General features: G+C 49.6%; 2 protein-coding genes across 5 annotated transcripts in view; one reads left to right on the top strand and one right to left on the bottom strand.

Annotated features, from left to right (window-relative positions):
• Nucleotides 1-1,737: 1,737 nt before the first annotated feature.
• Nucleotides 1,738-18,493, top strand: C11H12orf43 (chromosome 11 C12orf43 homolog). 2 transcript variants are annotated; one of them, XR_012094606.1, is made up of 7 exons: nucleotides 1,738-1,911; nucleotides 7,018-7,060; nucleotides 7,242-7,340; nucleotides 12,090-12,163; nucleotides 13,365-13,455; nucleotides 13,971-16,849; nucleotides 16,882-18,493. XR_012094606.1 is itself a non-coding variant. In XM_008004971.3 (6 exons), exons 1-6 carry the CDS (start codon nucleotides 1,767-1,769, stop codon nucleotides 14,320-14,322), a joined length of 804 nt encoding a protein of 267 aa, XP_008003162.1. In that variant the 5' UTR covers nucleotides 1,738-1,766; the 3' UTR covers nucleotides 14,323-18,493. The 2 variants fall into 2 exon arrangements, 1 of the variants encoding a protein (XP_008003162.1); XM_008004971.3 differs by having other exon boundaries at nucleotides 13,971-18,493.
• Nucleotides 15,954-18,762, bottom strand: part of HNF1A (HNF1 homeobox A) — a 23,579-nt gene continuing 20,770 nt past the window's right edge. For all 3 annotated transcript variants that reach the window (XM_073021150.1, XM_008004972.3, XM_073021151.1), the window contains one exon: nucleotides 15,954-17,390. In XM_073021150.1, coding sequence (XP_072877251.1) covers nucleotides 17,263-17,390 — 128 coding nt within the window. In that variant the 3' untranslated portion in view covers nucleotides 15,954-17,262. The remainder of the gene's footprint in view (nucleotides 17,391-18,762) is intronic.

Below are 18,762 nucleotides of genomic sequence, written 5' to 3'. Positions count from 1 at the left end.
CCTGTTTACAGGAGACTCTAAAACCCCTGCCCCGTCCTCATGTGGTGCAGACGCCATTTTAAGCCTCAGCCCACCTGCACACAGGTGCTCATAAAAAGAGTGTGTTGCTCCACACTGCCTCGTGTTGTGTGTTGGCACACTCTCAGGGTTCAAACCAATACGAGACCCTTTCACTAAATACTTCCCAAAGGTCCCACTTCCTAATACCATCACCTTGGGAGTGAGGACTTTTTGGAAGTTATCAGTATCAAAATGGAGTCACTTATGTCAAACCCTAACAAATGCCTGTCACAGAAATTATCTCAACAAGTTCCTCAGGCCAGGCGCAGTGGCTCACGCCTGTAATCCCAGCACTTTGGGAGGCCAAGGCGGGTGGATCATGAGGTCAGGAGATGGAGACCACCCTGGCTAACATGGTGAAACCACATCTCTACTAAAAATACAAAAAAATTAGCCAGGCATGGTGGCACACGCCTGTAGTCCCAGCTAGTCGGGAGGTTGAGGCAGGAGAATGGCGTGAAGCCGAGAGACAGAGCTTGCAGTGAGCCGAGATCACGCCACTGCACTCCAGCCTGGGCGACTGAGCAAGACTCCGTCTCAAAAAAAAAAAAAGTTCCTCAAAACCACAGGATTATAGATAAGCCACTTGCACAAGGATATGTGCCTAATAGTGGGTGTCTCCACAATAAGCTAACACTAGCACCTGCAACAGGCTCCTGTAATCAATGGTACTTGTTTCAAAGAAGCTTATGTGGACTTTTTCTTTGTCTTTTCTCCTTGCCACAACCTCTTTTAATGTGCCTATAGTCCACGATAGCATGCATATCTCAAATTGCAATTCCTTGCAATTCTTGAAAAAATGCTTTATTTTGGAGAGTCAGTCTCTCTATTGTTTATTTTAGGGTGCCAATTTTAACACATGAATTTTGGAGGAATACAAACATTCAGACCATATCAGTCACCTTCCTCTTTTTTGAAATAGAAAAGCTCAAGGCCAGAGAGTTTATTTTAGTAAAATTTTGACATACCTGTCTTCAAAGATAAAACATGAAACAGCATTCCACAGACAAAAATAAAGTGATTTTGTTCATCCCCGGCTCTCTAAGGTGTTTCTTAGGCCCAGCTGGACTGAGAAATTACTAGAATAAATGACATCAAATCAAAACCTGGGAACTAATCCTGGTTCTGTCATTAGCTCCTTAGGAGATTCCCTTCCCCTCTGGAAATCTCTTCATCAAGAAAAGATTGGAGAAGTTAATCTCTTTTTACGGAGTCTCGCTCTGTCGCCCAGGCTGCAGTGCAGTGGCCGGATCTCAGCTCACTGCAAGCTCCGCCTCCCGGGTTTACGCCATTCTCCTGCCTCAGCCTCCCGAGTAGCTGGGACTACAGGCGCCGCCACCACGCCCGGCTAGTTTTTTGTATTTTTTAGTAGAGACGGGGTTTCACCGTGTTAGCCAGGATGGTCTCGATCTCCTGACCTCGTGATCCGCCCGTCTCGGCCTCCCAAAGTGCTGGGATTACAGGCTTGAGCCACCGTGCCCGGCCGGAGAAGTTAATCTCTTAGGCCCTTCTAGCTCTTGCGTTTGAGAACCGCCCACCTCCCCATTCCCACCTGGTATCCCCAAGCCAGTACAGTTCAAGGCCATTGGCAGTCCGAGTCTTGGAACTACAATCCCCACAATGCCTCGCGCCTCTCCTCTCACGTGAGGTCGTGCGGGAGGGCTGATAACGGCGGTGTTCTCCACAATCCTTTGCGGTGGTTCAAGATGGCGGCGCCCAGTGGCACTATGAGCGATTCGGAAAGCAGCAGCAGCAGTAGCGATGCGGAGGAGCTGGAGCGGTGCCGCGAGGCGGCAATGCCGGCCTGGGGTTTGGAGCAACGCCCGCACGGGGCAGTAAAGCCAAGAGCCGGTAGGGTACTATGTTTGGGGAGACTGGCTGAGGGGCGTGGGATCTTCCCCTGGAGCCTGAGAGGATGAATGGTGAGGAGGGAGTCACTGGGACTCGACTTCCTTCCCCGAGAGAGCTCCAGGGACTGGATGTAGTGCTGATTGAAAGCATGGGCAGGTGCAGTAGGGAGGGTATTTCGTTTTCCCAGTCGGGGAAACTGAGGTACCCAAATGTCATTTGATTCTGCTTCCTTGGATCTGTCCTCACTGCCCCACACTGGGAAGGCCGCCCTCTCTTCGAGGTGACTGCAACAGCCCCCTCCCGGCATTCTCGCGCCCAGCCTTTCCCCACCTCCAACACATCATTCTCCCACCCTTGAGGTTGCCAAGAGCAGTGCTCAGCACATCACTCTGACCGTGACTCCCTAGTCCCCTGGGAATAAATACAGACCCCCTCAACATCAAGGGGCCTAATTCAAGAACGCAAGGGTTCTTGAATCTGGAATGAAAAAATGTTGCATCTTTGCTTTCCATTCTCTTCTGACTGAACTTTATAGTCTCTTTCCATCATGCAAGCACTAAGCCACAGTAGTTCTGGCAATACCGTTACTTTATCCCAACAGAAATCACAGATTTTCATATCTCATTATGATCTTTGCAGATACAGATATCAATATATCATTTTATTGATAATAAGATAGATATTGGGAAAAAGTCATTTACACTCATCCCTGATTTAAAAAATGTGCCACTCTAATTTTTAGACCCATCTCTAGATCTAAGATGTAAAAAGAGCATATATCACAAGTTTGGTTGTTTACTATCATGATAATTAAATTTCAGTATCATTGGTTTTCTTTGTAATCCTATATGTTGCATTTCATGCATTTAAAACATTACTCTGAGAAGAGAACCAGGCTTCACCAGGCTGTTAGAGAAGGCTATGGCAAAGCAAGGTTAAGAACCGCTGCATTTGTTTAAAAGGACTTACAAGCCCTTTGGTGATCCATTTATTGCCTTCCTCTCCCTTCCTTCCCTCCTGCCATACTGCACTTCCTGTAGGTAGCTTCCAGATCATAGTCTGCCCCCTTCACCCCCTAGTACCATAACCACAGTTTTCTCTGCAAGTTTCCATCTCACTCATTAGCAGTGGGAACTTGAGCAAAGTACTTAAATCTCACTGTACCTAAATTCCCTCAAATTACAGTGCGGGTAGTGGTAGTACCCACCCCATAAGGTTGAGAAGTAAATGAGATAATGCAATCTACAGTGCTTGGCACATCTTAAAGGCCCAATACATGGTGGCAAATATGTGGTTGGTCTTTCCACATGGACTGCTTTCCTCCTCCTGCCTAATTCTTGCTCTTTTTTTTTTTTTTTTTTTTTTCAAGACTGGGTCTCAGTCTGTTACCCAGGCTGACACAATCATGGGTCACTGCAACCTCGACCTCCCCCTGCTCAGATGATCCTCCCACCTCAGCCTCCCAAGTAGCTGCGACTACAGATGTGTAGTCCCAGGTACTTTTTTAATTTTCTGTAGAGATGGGGTTTTGCCATGTTGCCCAGGCTGGTCTCGAACTCCTGGGCTCAAGTGATTCTCCCTTCTCGACCTTCAGAGTGCTGAGATTACAGGTGTGTGAGTGCCTGTGCTTCTAGTTTTTTGGTTTTTTTTTTTGAGATGGAGTTTCACTCTCGTTGCCCAGGCTAGAGTGCAGTGGCACGATCTCAGCTCACTGCAACCTCTGCCTCCTGGATTCAAGTGATTCTCATGCCTCAGCCTCCCTAGCAACTGGGATTACAGGCGCCTGCCACCATGCCCAGCTAATTTTTTGTATTTTTAGTACAGACAGGGTTTCACTATGTTGGCCAGCTGGTCTTGAACTCCTGACCTCAGGCAATCCACCCGCCTCGGCCTCCCAAAATGCTGGGATTACAGGTGGGAGCCACCGCACCTGGTCTTTATTTATTTATTTATTTATTTTTGAGATGAAGTCTTGCTCTGTTACCAAGGCTGGAGTGCAATGGCACAGTCTTGGTTCCCTGCAACCTCTGCCTCCCAGGCTCAAGCAATTCTCCTGCCTCAGCCTCCTGAGTAGCTGGGATTACAGGCACCTGCTACCAGGCCCAGCTAATTTTTTTTGTATTTTTATTAGAGACAGGGTTTCACCATGTTGGCCAGGCTGGTCTCGAACTTATGACCTCGGGTGATCCGCCCACCTTGGCCTCCCAAAGTGCTGGGATTACAGGCATAAGCCACCGCATCCAGCCTAGATTACATTCTTGAGTGCGTCTGGTCATAGCCACCAGGAGTTGAGAAATTACTTTTTGCCCCTGTTCTAAACACTTTGTTGTCTGTTTTCATCTTCCCAGCAATGCCACAAAAGGGTATATTAGCCCCATTTTACAGAAAACTGATGCTCATAATGGTGAAGTAACTTGGCCAAGGTTGTCCACTTTGTAAGTGGCAGAGCCAGGTATAAATCCAGGCCTACCTGACTCCAAGTCCATGCTCTTCATTGCTGCTGTGCCACTCTGCCATGGACAAGTGTCTATTGTGGTCAGAACTCCCACCCTTTGGTCCATGACTATGTGGAAATATAGGTCACTATTTTATTTATGTAACCTCTAGAGATAGCTCTTAAATCCAGTGATGAACTTGTCACTCAAACCACTTTAATTTTAGGGTAGCATGTACTTTGATTTATTTTTCCAACAATTAATTCAAACCAAGATACTATGGCAGGATCCGGGGATACAAAGATAAAAAGAGGCAGACCATATATTCAAGTAGCTTACAAATCCAGGAAGGAGATGGGCATGGAAACAGTGTCTCCAACACTACCTCCAGAAGGTTGGTGATCGTATTCCTATTTTATAGATGAGAAAACAAAGACTGAGGGAGATAAAGTGACTTGCCCAGCATCACACAGCTTGGTGGCACAGCCAGGACTCAACTGAACTGTCTCCCTCTGCAGTAACTGTTTCTGTTCGCTGATGGTACCTCACCTTCATCACACTGTAGTCATGATGGAAGGGATGCTCTTCTTCCATGTGATTATGTGCTAAAGACGAAAGACCAGGTCTTTAAAGACTGTCCATCCAGGCCCCCACATTACCCACCTCCAGGAGCATGGGGCATGTTTAGCATTCTGTGTTGTGCTCTGGGGTACAGTGACATAGACCACAAGGTCCTAGGACACAGATGCAACGTGTATAGGTGATGACATAAACACAGCAGTGCCCCCATGGAGCAATTTCATACACCATGGCCCTCCACTGGGCCCGGAGCTACCAAGTGTCCACTTTGTTCAGTTGGCCCCTTAAATATACAAGCATGTTTTGTCTTGTTAGTTAAGTCAGAAACCTCAGAGCTAACTTTCACTCGTTTCTCGTGCCCTGTAGTCAGTCTGTCAGTGAATCCTATTGACTCCATCTATTTATTTATTTATTTATTTATTTATTTATTTATTTATTTATTTTAGACGGAGTCTCACTCTGTCGCCAGGCTGGAGTGCAGTGGCATGATCTCGGCTCACTGCAACCTCCAGCTCCTGGGTTCAAGTGATTCTTCTGCCTCAGCCTCCCAAGTAGCTGGGACTACAGGTGTGCACGACCACACCCAGCTAATTTTTATATTTTTAGTAGAAATGGGGTTTCACCATGTTGGCCAGGATAGTCTCAATCTCTTGACCTCGTGATCCACCTGCCTCAGCCTCCCAAAGTGCTGGGATTATAGGCGTGAGCCGCCGCGCCCGGCCTTGACTCCATCTTAAAAGTGTATCTATCTGGAGTCTAGCCACTTCTCACCACCTCAATTACTGCAGCAGACTCCGTGTTCCTGCCTTTGTCCCAACAGTCTCGTGCCACACAGCAGCCAGAGATGCTCTATCAAAACCCAGGCCAGTTTATGTCCTTCCTCTGCTCAGTTCCAGAGCTCCTCCTCCTCAAAGCCCAGGTCCTCCCATTGGCCCACGTCAGGGCCCTTCATGATCTGGCTCCCCCTGAGTTCTCCATCTCTGCTGCTCTCGGTTTACTGGGTGGGCTCTGGTCACACTGACCTCCTTGCTGGTTCTAAACACACAAGCCAAGCTCCAGTCTTAGGGCCTTTGCAGATGCTTTCCCTCTGCCTGGAAGGCTGTGTCCCACATGCCCACTTGGTTCACTCTCTCTCCTCTCTCAAATCTCTGTTCAAATGTTACCTTATCAATGAAGCCCTCTCTGCCCACCTTTATATAACAATCCCCAGCCCAGCACTCCCCACCTCCCTCCCCTGTTTCTATTTTTTTCCATACACTTACCATTATCCAAATTTACATTTTGTTTATGTATGTGTGTTTATCATCTCTCTCTACCAACTAGAATGTAAGCTCCATGCGACAGCGATATTCGAGTAAGTTGCTCAGCAGTGACAACACCTGGTTAATAAAAGGCATTCAGTATCTGGTTTGAGGGAATGACCAAAAGGCCAGGCAACCCCACTATTTTGGCTTGAAAAATGTGATCCACAAAAGAGCCACCTTCTCTCTCTTCCCCTGCACTTAGCACACAGCCAGGTGGGCATTAAATTGTGCAGTCAAATCACACTTAGACCTGCCTGTTCAGCATAGCGTGGTGGTTAAGAGGGGGCTCAGGAGTCAGATGGCCTGGGCCCTCAGCCCAACTCTGTCACTTATTAGGTAGTTGACTCTGGCCAAGTTATTTTACATCTCTTTCTTCTGCAAAATGGGATAATGGTAGCCCCTCCAATCAGGTTGTTGGGAAGATTCACTGAGTTATATGTGTTATATATATTTTAGGTTACATATATATTTTAAGTTTTATGTATAGATAACTAAGTTATATATATAACTATTTTAAGTTATATAACTAAGTTATATATATAACTATATAAAATGTACTTATATAAAATATGTAACTGTATTATATACATATATAAATTATATATGTAACTATTTTAAGTTATGGGTATATAACTATTTTAAGTTATATATAGATATATATGAGTTACATATGTATGTATATATATGAGTTATATGTATTTTAAGCTGCTGAAAATAGTGCCTGGCACACGTTTGTTGTTGCTGTCATTGTTTCCTCTATAAATGCCCCAATTTTTGTTTTTCCACAGGTGCTGCAAATAACCAGTTGTCAACCTCCCAACCGAGCCTCAGGTACTATGCACTTTGAGTTCAAGTTTCACTTATTCATTCAACAAATACTGATCCCCTGCGTGTGCCAGATGCTAGGCTACACAGCTGGCATTTCCAGGTGAACAAGACAGACATGGTCCCTGCGCTCATGGGGACAGCTTCTGAGCGGGCAGGAAGTGAGGTCTCTTTGTGTGTGTCATAGGCATAAGGTGGATGAGCATGAACAAGATGGCAACGAGCTTCAGACCACCCCTGAATTCCGAGCCCACGTAGCCAAGAAGCTGGGAGCCCTGCTGGACAGGTAAATAAAGGTGGAGTTTCTCCTCTCCTGCCCTCGTTAATACAAACAGCAATGGCTCACATTGGCTGGGAGCTCACGGTGTCCAAGCAGGCACGGTGGCAGGCATCTGGCATATGTCACCTCCCTGCATTCATAAACAACATTATCATGTGGGTCCTGCTGTTACCTTTATTCTCCAGGTGAGGAAACAGGCTATCAGCAAGGAGATATGTTTGCTTAAAGTCACATCATCGTCATAGCTACCGTTTACTGAGCAACTGTTTGTGGTCATACTCTGTGCTAAGTGCTTGATGTCCATTTTCTCATTTAATCCTTGTTATGCCCCTAAGAGGTAGGGACTCTTATCATTCCCACTGTACAGATGGGTAACTGAGGCTCAGAGAGGCAAAGTCATTTGCCCAGGGACACTGCTACTAAGTGACAAAGCCAGAATTCGGAACCCAGGAGGGAGCAGAATTGGGCCTCAAACCCAAATGTGTCTGACTCCAAGCCCATGATTTTTTGTTTTGTTTTGTTTTTTGAGGTGGAGTCTCGCTCTGTTGCCCATGCTGGAGTGCAGTGGCACCCAATCTTGGCTCACTGCAGCCTCCACCTCCTGGGTTCAAGCGATTCTCAAGCCTCAGCCTCCCGAGTAGCTGGGATTACAGGCACCCACCACCACACCAGGCTAATTTTTGAATTTTAGTAGAGATGGGGTTTCACCATGTTGGCTAGGCTGATCTCAAACTCCTGACCTCAAGTGATCCGCCCACCCTGGCCTCCCAAAGTACTGGGATTACAGGTGTGAGCCACTGTGCCTGGCCAAGCCCATGTTCTTAACCCCTGCATTATCCTGCAACCATGAGAGTAAGAGGGGAACAGCGAGAAGCTCATTCCCGCCACAAGAGGGCAAGGAAGGGCCACATTCCTATTTCTTGGGTGCCTTCTGGGTGCGAGGCACAGTGCCCGGGCTCTGTCTTACATTCTCAACACAGGTTGGTCACCCAGTCGGTAAGGACACAGGTTGGCATTCTTAAAGTAGGTGTCAAGGAATACAACCTGTTTGAGTCCATATGGGCTGCTATAACAAAATAACATAAACTGGGTAGCTTGTAAACAAAATAAATGGATTTCTCACATTTTAGAGGCTGAGAAGTCCAAGATCAAGGCACCAGCAGATTCAGCATCTGGGGAGAGCCCTCTTCCCAGTACAGATGGCGCCTTTCCACTGCGTCCTCACATAGTGGAACAGGCGAGGGGTCTCTCTCAGGCCTTTTTTATAGGAGCACCAATTTCATTCATAAAGGCTCCACCCTCACGACCTAATCACCTCTCAAAGGCCCCCATCTCCTAAACCTAATACGCTGGGTTGAGGATTTCTTTTTTTCTTTTCTTTTTCTGGAGACAGAGTCTCCCTCTAGAGCACAGTGGCGCGATCTCGGCTCACGGCAACCTCCACTTCCTGGGTTCAAGCGATTTTCATGCCTCAGCCTCCTGAGTAGCTGGGATTACAGGTGCGCGCCCACCACGCTTGGCTAATTTTTTGTATTTTTTCTATTTTTAGTAGGAATGGGTTTTCATCATGTTGGCCAGGCTGGTCTCGAACTCCTGATTTCAAGTGATCCAGCCGGCTTGGCCTCCCAAAGTGCTGGGATTACAGGTGTGAGCCTCTATGCCCAGCTGGGGTGAGGATTTCACCATAAGAATTTGGGGAGGACACAAACATTTGGATTCTAGCACTAGCCCAAAGCGTGGCTCTAGAAAAAAGGAGGTCCAACAGCAAAGAAGTGTGAGAAACACTCAATCTACATACCTCCACGTGTCCTTGCAGACTACAAGCCACAGTAGTATATTCGAGGCTCTGAGAACTCCTGTAGTGAAGAGACCTGTGTAACTGTTTAGCCCAGCATTTTCCAAACTTGTTTGGCCACAGTGCCTTTGTTTCATGGAAGACTAGTCAACAACCTATGGAACGGGTCTTGAGATACACTGGGCTAGATCCGTTCCTGACTGGCAGAGCCCTGGAAGGGAGATGAGGCAGGATTTGGGGCCATTGGCATTCCAGTCGAAGTAGATATCAAAAAGGACAAATGAGCCTTCCCAAAGTGTGAACCAGCTATTCTCCTGAGACAGAATAATGGGCCAGAGCCCCGCAGCCTGAACCCCACAGGGTTCCCCTCAATTGAAGAATGTAGGGGAGGTGTTTAGGAAGGCAGCTGCATTTCAGCCTGTGGGAGCACAGTTTTTCTTGTGACTCTGTGGCTTCAGGCTGAACAGGGCCTGCTTGGCATTGCTCGAGCCACAGAGATGTTTCTGCAGTAGAAATGCCAGCCAGCCATGGTTAGAATATCCTCTGCAGCGTTTTCATGTTTCTCCAAAGAAATCTAAATGATACCTTAGGCTAGGCGTGGCGGCTCATGCCTCTAATCCCAGCACTTTCGGAGGCCGAAGCAGGCGGATTATTTGAGGACAGGAGTTGGAGAACAGCCTGGCCAACATGGTGAGACCCCATCTCCACTACAAATACAAAAATTAGCCGTTCATGGTGGCGTACACCTGTTATCCCAGCTACTTGAGAGGCTGAGGTAGGAGAATTGCTTGAACCCAGGATGCAGAGGTTGCAGTGAGCTGAGATCACGCCACTGCACTCCAGCCTGGGCAACAGAGCGAGACCCCATCTCAAAAAAAAAAAAAAAAAAGATGTAAATGATACTGCATTTGGTCCCTTGTGTTAAGTCAGTGTCTCTCAACCTTGGCACTGTTGACATCTTTGACTAGCATTTGTTGTGGGGGGTCTATCCTTCTTCCCATTATAGGATGTTTACCAACATCCCTGGCTTCTACCAACATCCCTGGCTTCTACCAACATCCCTGGCTTCTACCTACTTGATGATAGTAGTACTGACGCCACCAGTTGTGACATCCAAAAATGTCTCCAGACATTGCCAAATGCTCCTGGTGGCCACCATGGAACCACTGTGTGGGGTCAAGAACAGGTGCCTGAGTGGCATCATCTCTACTCCCTCTCCCCAGGTTGCTTTTCCTGAACAGGACTTGGGGGGGCGCCTTGGCATACGGGAAGGGAGGTTAGGGAAAGCACCCAGGGCATTGGTGCGTCTGCCTTGAGGGCATTGCTGAGAGCCTTGTTCTCCGCGGTGCACAGTGACATCTCCATCTGCACTCGCCAGAGACATGCTTCCGGCCTTGTGTCTCTAGAGAAATGTGGTTTATTTTTATGTTAGAGATCCTGTGAAGGCCAAAGCTGTTTTTTTTTTTTTGAGACAGAGTCTCGCTCTGTTGCCCAGACTGGAGTGCAGTGGCCAGATCTCAGCTCACTGCAACCTCCGCCTCCCGGGTTTATGCTATTCTCCTGCCTCAGCCTCCTGAGTAGCTAGGACTACAGGCGCCCGCCACCTCGCCCAGCTAGTTTTTTGTATTTTTTAGTAGAGACGAGGTTTCACCAGGTTAGCCAGGATGGTCTCGATCTCCTGACCTTGTGATCCGCCCGTCTCGGCCTCCCAAAGTGCTGGGATTACAGGCTTGAGCCACCGCGCCCGGCCCAAAGCTTTTCTTGATGACAGTCATCATCTGCATCATCATCATAGCTACCATTTACTGAGCAGGTATTTGTGGCCAGGCCGTGTGCCACAAGTGCTTGATATCCATTTTCCCCTTCAATCCTTGTGACAACCTTAAGAGGTAGGGACCTTCATCGTTCCCACTGCACAGGTGGATAACAGAGGCTCAGAGATGTAAAGTTGTTCACTTAAGGGACACAGCTAATAAGTGATAAAACCAGGATTCAAAACTCAGGTCTCTGAAGTCTGAATGAGGTCCATGAATTGGATCAATTTCCATTTCCTGGTTGTGATATTGTGCTATAGTGAGGCACAGTGTTACCATTGCGAGAAAATGGGTGGAGGGTCTGTGGAACCTCTGCATTATTTGTTGCTACTGCATGTCTACAATTATCTCCAACTTTTTTAATTAAAAAAAAAAATGTAGACAGGCACGGTGGCTCAGCCTGTAATTCCAGCACTTTGGGAAGCCGAGGTGGGTAGATCACAAGGTCAGGAGATCGAGACCATCCTGGTTAACACGGTGAAACCCCATCTCTACTAAATACAAAAAATTAGCTGGTGTGGTGGCAGGCGCCTATAGTCCCAGCTACTTGGGAGGCTGAGGCAGGAGAATGGCATGAACCTGGGAGGCGGGGCTTGCAGTGAGCCAAGATCGTGCCACTGCACTCCAGCCTGGGAGACAGAGTGAAGACTCTGTCTCAAAAAAAAAAAAATTAAAACAGGTCTGCCCTGCCCCAGAAGCTGTCCTCTGAATCAGTTTTCTAGATTGGTCATATTTCACTTTTCATGCTTGCTGCTAGGAAGCTCAGAGCAAAATGTATGCCTTCTCTCTAACAAGTGGGTAGGACTTCTTAACCACACTTCTAGGTCTTTCTGTTCCTCTTGTGCTTATATCTCTTTGCCCTATTTGAAATTGCTTTCATTTTGTTCTACTATGTCTTTAAAACTTCTTCAACACTTGCTGGAATAAAGTGGGCTTTAAACAAATGAAGCACTGCAGTTTGAGTGGCAGAGGCTGGTCAGCATATTATAATCAGACCATCAACCCTCTTACTATGCCAGCACGCTTTCTGCTTTTGCATTTTTTATCACATGCTCTATCCCCTCCACTTCAAAAAGAATTTTTTTTAATTGTTTTTGTTGTTATCCAAAAATCTTATCTTAAATCAACCATCTCCTCTCCCCTTAGCTTCATTACCATCTCAGAAGCAGCAAAGGAGCCAACAAAAGCTAAGGTACAGAAAGTTGCTTCAGAGGATGATGGTGAGTGGTTATACTTAATAGAAGCTATCATTTATTAAGCACCTAATGTGTGTCTGCAGCTGGGCGAAACAGTTTTGGTATATTCTTTTTTTTGGATAGGGCCTTGCTCTGCCTGGAGTGCAGTAGAGCGATTATAGCTCAATGCAGCCTCAACCTCCCAGACCCAAGCTATCCTCCCACATCAGCTTCCTGAGTAGCTGGGACCATAGACACATACCACCAACTCTGGCGAATTATTGTTTTTTTCAGAGACAGGATCTCGCTGTGTTGCCCAGGCTGGTCTTGAACTCCTGGCCTCAAGCGATCTGCCCACCTTGGCCTTCCAAAGTGCTGGGACTACAGGCATGCACCACCACACCTGGCTAATTTTTTTATTTTTTGTAGAGACAGGGTTCAGCCATGTTGCCCAGGCTGGTCTTGAACTCCTGGCCTCAAGCTATCCTCCCGCCTCAGACTCCCAAAGTACTGGCGTTACAGGCATGAGCCTACTGCACCATTCTTTCATCCACTCAGCCCTGTGGTGAGGCAGGTATTATGATGAGACCCCATTTACGGACAAGGTGACTGAGGCCCTGAGAAACAAAGTCATTTGCCTGAGGTGGCCTCATCTGTGTCACCCCGAGCAGGAGCACTTTATTGTTGCCCTCACAGCCTTGTCCATCTGCGTCTGTCCTGTATCAACACATTTGCCACTTTGAAGGCTGCCTTAGGTCAGGAGCTCAAGTGCTGACTTCCAGAAGCCTCTGAGGGCTTGCTGAGCTGATGTGGCTGCTGGCTTCCGCTCCAGCACACCCTCCACTGGCTCCATCAGGCATCAGCATGACTGTTGGCAGATGCAGAATCACTTTGTAGTTAGACGACTGATTCCCGGGTCTTTGCCTCTGGACCAGGAGCTCCTGAGGGCAGAGGTGGGGCAGCCTCAGCACCTGGCACCTGGGAAGAGAGGTTGGCATCTGGCGGTGCTGACTCTTCCCCTTTTATTTTTTTGTTGTTGTTGTTCGTTTGGGTTTTTCTTGTTATTCTTTTTTAAATTTTTTTAATTTGTGTCTTTTTAAAATTTTTATTTGTTTCTCTTATTTTTTCTTTTTGTTTCTTTTTTAAATTTTTTTTTGTTGTTTCTTTTCTTGTTTACCTTTTTTGTTTCTCATCTTTCTTTTTGTTTCGTTTTGTTTTCGTTTGACTCTGCCCATTTGAATCTTAGGTTTCCGCCTTTTCTTCACGTCTGTCCCTGGAGGCTGTGAGAAGGAAGAGTCTCCCCAACCCCGCCGAAAGCGACAGCCCTCCAGCTCCAGGTGAGAACTCACACCTCTCCTCACGTCCCATCCTTTTTCCTCCTCTTCTGTCTTGGTGGGTTCCCCAGAATAGCCAAGCAGACTCCAGGCAGGACCAGGCCGAGGCATCGACCCTGTCAGGCGGCTGGATACCTCGTGCTCTCAGTGGGAGGGAAAGCCCTCTGGGTGGTGACTTTAGATGTTTACTGCTTTTGAGCACCCATCTTGGGCCAGACACCTCACTTGATCATAGCTGCCTCCTGGGACATCCCTGGGAGGCCTGCACTCTGTTAAGATCCCTGTTTTATAGATGATACTGATGGTCAGAGAGGTTAAGTCACTTAAGGAGGTCACAAGGCTGCTACGCCCAGATGCCAGTATTGGAAGCCAGGTTGGCCCCACTCCCAAGCCTGAACTCGCTACCGGCCTCCCTCTGCGGCTGCCTCCTGGTGACGTGGACCAAAGGAGGACAGCGAGAGGCGGCTCTGGGGCTGTGTCCTGACTCCAGCTAACGCAGGGTGCCCTCGTTGCTGCAGTGAGGATAGTGATGAGGAGTGGCGGCGGTGCCGGGAGGCAGCTGTGTCGGCGTCCGATATCCTGCAGGAGTCAGCCATCCACAGCCCTGGCACGGTGGAGAAGGAGGTAAAGAAGAAAAGGAAGCTGAAAAAGAAAGCCAAGAAGGTGACCAGCGTCGACTCGGCTGTAGCCACCACCACCCCCACCCCCACCAGCACAGCCACAGTCCAGAAGCAGAAGTCAGGTGAGCTCAGCGGGGACCAGGTGTCGCTTGGGACTCAAAAGAAGAAAAAGAAGAAAAAGGCAAAGAAGGCCAGCGAGGCCTTTCCATTCCCACCAGCAAAGAGTGCCACAGCTGTGCCTGCAAATTGAACCCAGCCATGGGCACAGGGCTCAGCTGGCTCCAAGGACAAGGTGCCCCCCTGGGGACAAGGCATTTCCAGGCCCCACCTCCCTCTCCAAGTTCCAGGACTGGGCTGGCAAATCCAGACTGCCCATGAGACCCTGATGGTGATGAGGGCTTGCCTGAGAGTTGAGCCAAAAAAGTGGCTGTAGGGTGAGAAGCCCAAGCAAGGCCTGCCCCTCTGTGCTCCCATGGAGGGCTGGGGGCAGGGGTCGGGGGGAGGCCTGTGGTTCCAGGACATTCCATGGCCTCAGGAAAAAAGGAGCCTTCCAGTTATTTGAGACTAGTGGCCAAGTGGTAAAACCTCCACCTCCCTAGAACTGTCTGAGGTGGGCAGGGGAAGGGAGACCTTCCCTACCACCTCTTTAGCCTGGTATGAGAAACAGTTTTTAGAAAATGAGAGAAGGGATCCCCAAGAGGCCAAGGCCCAGAGAAAGTTTGGTTCTTCTCTCCTTGGCCCCATAGACTTCACAGAATTGTCTGAAAAAGGAGAGCTTTTTCACCCCTGGCTTTCTAGAATTTTCTTTGTCTGCATTTGTGAATATACCACACATGATGGTGTCTCTGAGCCGACCAGATTATGGAAACTCAATTGTCAGAGGACCCAAAACAAAACTTAGAGTGATTTGGGTATTGCCTGTCAATGCTGAACCTTGAGACGTTTTAAATACAACACAAATCTCTACACTCCCAGGATTTGTGCATTCACCCCACCCAAGACTTCAGGAAGTGTCATAGCACTCGTGGACTAGGTTTCATGTGACAAAGGCATTCTGCAAGAAGTAGAAGCTTGTGACCGGGTGCAGTGGCTCACGCCTATAATCCCAGCACTTTGGGAGGCCAAGAAGGGTGGATCATTTGAGGCCAGGAGTTTGAGACCAGCCTGGCCAACATGGCGAGACCCCGTCTCTACTAAAAATACAAAATTTAGCTGAGCATGTTGGCACATGCCCGTAATCCCAGCTACTCAGGAGGCTGAAGCGGGAGAATCACTTGAACCCAGGAGGTAGAGGTTGCAGTGAGCCGAGATTGCGCCACTGCACTCCAGCCTAGGCAACAGAGTGAGACTCTATCTCAACAACAACAAAAAAAAGTAGAAGCTCGTGGCCAGGCACGGTGGCTCATACCTGTAATCCCAGCACTTTGGGAGGCCAAGGCAGGTGGATCACTTGAGCCGAGTTCCAGACCAGCCTGGGCAACATGGTGAAACCTCATCTCTATAAAAAAAAAAAAAAATACAAAAATTAGTTGGGCATGGTAGTGAGCACCTGTGGTCCCAGCTGCTTGTGAGGCTGAGGTAGGAGGATCTCTTGAGCCCAGGAGGTCAAGGCTGCAGTGAGCCGTATAATGCCACCGCAGTCCAGCCTGGGTGACAGTAAGAGCCTGTCTCCAAAACGAAATTGTGTTTTAAAGTAGAAGCTTGAGGTTAAGATGAAATCTGGCTTCGTCGTTCGAGTCTCAGCAGAGCCAGAAAAGCAGAGACGTGGGGTGTGAGAGCGTGGGTGCGGGAGCCCGTCTCTTCTTCGCAGACCCCGGGCCTGCCCCAGCCTCCCTCTACCTGCCCAAACCCCATCTGAATGATTTGTGGACAAGCAAGAAATTACCACCGCATTTCTCCTTGGCTTTACTAAAAGTTAAATAAACGTGCCGCTCGCCCAAGCTGGCTACAAGCTGCAGGGGGTGCTGGGTCACCCCAGGCCTTTTCCTGAATCCCAGGGTGGATGCGGTGCATTGAGGGCCAGGTTCTCAGCAGCAGGCCCAGGGATGTGGGACCATGCTTGCCCTGGGTTCACAGGCTCCTTTGTCCCTCCTGGCAGTGCTCAGGACCTTGGACTCCTCAGGGTGGCTTCGAACTGCCCTCAGCCAGCCAGACCCCCAGGATTAGTCCTGTCCACAGAGGTAGCTCCTGTGCCCTGGGGTCACCTCTTTCTTCTGGGCACCTCAGCTTGGCCAGCCACTTGGGCCTTGCTCAGCTGCTCGGGCCTTGCTGCCTTCTGAGCTCAGCTACTCGTGCCCCAAATAAGGGCAGGGTCTGCAGGGCCCTCGAGACAGGAGCTGCCCCACCAGGACCTAGACTTGGCATGGGTTGCGAGGCTCCCACAGGAATAAGGACAACTTCCCAACCCTGAAGCAGCCTTCCCAGTAGAGGCAGGAGGCCAGGCTGGCCTCAGAGGCGTGATGCTCTTGGGAACAAATACCCAGGAAAGCTGGAGGTCATGGGGCCTGGGAGATGGAATCGCTGGGGACAGGGGAAGCCGGGAGAGCTCTGTCTGCCTTCCCTGTTAGCTTCGGCCTCCCTGGGCTCGGGCATTGGAGCCCCAAGCTCTGGCCCAGAGTAGCCCCCCAGGAAATGCCTGTGTGAGTAGGTGATCGGGTCAGTACAAGTGGCATGTGGGTCACTAGCTGGAAGGAGTTGGGGCAGGATGGAGTGGCCCAGTGGGTGCATTGGTGACCGAACAAGGCCACGCTGATCCAGGGCCTCTCGGAGCTCAGCAGGTCACCGCTACACAGGCTTGTTTCCTGAGAAGTGTGGCTGCCAGAGTGATGTAGCGGTCCCGGGGCTCTCCACAGGCCCAGGTTGGGGGTGCCCAAGTCATAGGCCGCCCCCTTCTGTTCCAAGTAAGCAGATTGTGTCCCACACAGCAGGGACAGTCCCTCCTACATCTGCCAGGAACAGGCTTTGCTTCTAGCTCTCCATGGCCCCTCTTGTGCAACCCAAGCAGCCCTCCATGGGTTGAGGCGCCTCGGAGCCCTCTGTTTCTGATGCATCAGCAGAGTGGGGAGCAAGGCACAGCTGTCCAGGAAGGGCCACAGGAGCTCAGCAGGCTCAGGTCCTTCAGGCAGGGCTGGCTGCTGCCCTCATCACCCCCCAAGCAGGCAGTACAGGCCCCAGGGCCCAGGTGCCGAGGTTACTGGGAGGAAGAGGCCATCTGCGTGGAGATGAAGGTCTCAATGACGCTGTGGTTGGACGGCAGCAGGTGGCTGTGGCCGTTGCTGGAGTCTGAGCTCTGGTACAGCACCAGGCTGCTGGAGGACACTGCGGAGGCAAACGAGGCTGCTGACCACCCGCCAGGCACCCACACCCACCCCCCTGCCCGTCCCGAGGGGTACTCAGGATGAGGAGGCAGAGCCACGCCTCCCGGATCACAGCAGACAACAGGAACCCCAAAGTCACACTTCTACCCTCGGTTCTTAACAAGGGGAGCCTGCCAGCCGGGGTCCAGGGCCGCCCAGGGAGTGGCCTCAGTACCTCTTAGTGGGAACGCTGGAGAAGCCCCAGTGAGATGCCGGGGTAGGTAGTTGTACATGTTGGCTTGGCTAGGCTGAGCCAAACGCTAATCTAGGCGCTGCTGTGAATGCAGGTGCTTTGTAGATGTGGTGAATGCCACAATCAGTTGACTTTGAGTCAAGGAGGTTACTCTGAAAATATGGGTGGGCCTCCTCCATCCGTGGAAGGCCGTAAGAGCAAAACTCGGTTTCCCAGAGAAGAAGGAATTCTGCCTCAAGGCTGCAGAATTCACTCCCTGGAGTTGCCAGCAACAGATTTCAGGCCCGCCAGCCCCTGCAGACACGAGCCAAGTCCTTCAGGTAAATGCACTGGTTCTGTGTTCCTGGAGAGCCCTGACTGATGGCCATGGTTAAGAGAATGGGCTTTGAGGTTGGACCTGGGTTCAAGTCCTGGCCCTGCCATCTGGTAGCTGTGGGAGATGCGGCAAGTCCCTCCCCTCCTTGAGTGTCCACTTTCTCATCCGTAAAATGGGGGTGATCATGCAGATGCCTCACGCGGTGAATGCCAGGACATAGAATGACCTCGGTGGCTGGCACGACAGCTGCCAGGGCCGGGTCCAGGAACCTTATAGAAAGGGGGCAGTTTGCAAAAAGACAGGCTGCAAAGCCCAGCCACCTGACTCCAAAGTGCCCACTCCTGATAATGACATCATAGATTACAAACTCAGGCGACCACCCCACCGCCAGGGGTCATTGGAGCCGATGTGAGTGGATGCAGTGAGGCCTGGTGAGCTGTTATATGGGAGTATGAATTTTTCCAATTTCCCAAAAGATGCCAGAAATCCAGATTTCTATGTGAAAATTCCTGATTTTGAAATGTTGGCAATAAATTCAAAGAATGTTCAACCCTGAGCCAAGCCAAACCAAACACGCGCAAGAGTCGCTTCTGGCTCACAGACCTGCTCCTTATCATGACTTCATCTTTTTCCTCAATCCAGCCCCTGAGATGTTCTTGCAAGGTGGACCCTGTCTTCCTGGGGTCACCTGTGCCTCTTGGGCTTCATGGGCACACAGGCCATGTCTGGGAGGCGGGGAACCCCACCCAACCCCCCATGCCTGCCAGTGCTTCCCCACATGGCCTAGGCCTGCTGCATGCACAGTCCCACAGTGACAGGACAGCA

Source organism: Chlorocebus sabaeus, chromosome 11, assembly GCF_047675955.1.
Source record: "Chlorocebus sabaeus isolate Y175 chromosome 11, mChlSab1.0.hap1, whole genome shotgun sequence".
Lineage (NCBI taxonomy): Eukaryota > Metazoa > Chordata > Mammalia > Primates > Cercopithecidae > Chlorocebus > Chlorocebus sabaeus.
This window is presented reverse-complemented; position numbering and strand designations above follow the sequence as displayed.

What these genes read in the sequence shown, in the direction of transcription:
- C11H12orf43 (XM_008004971.3), top strand. Translation starts at nt 1,767, where the DNA reads ATGGCGGCGCCCAGTGGCACTATGAGCGATTCGGAAAGCAGCAGCAGC. An exon ending in GGCAGTAAAGCCAAGAGCCG is followed by an intron (nt 1,912 to 7,017) that starts GTAGGGTACTAT and finishes GTTTTTCCACAG; the next exon opens with GTGCTGCAAATAACCAGTTG. An exon ending in AGTTGCTTCAGAGGATGATG is followed by an intron (nt 12,164 to 13,364) that starts GTGAGTGGTTAT and finishes TTTGAATCTTAG; the next exon opens with GTTTCCGCCTTTTCTTCACG.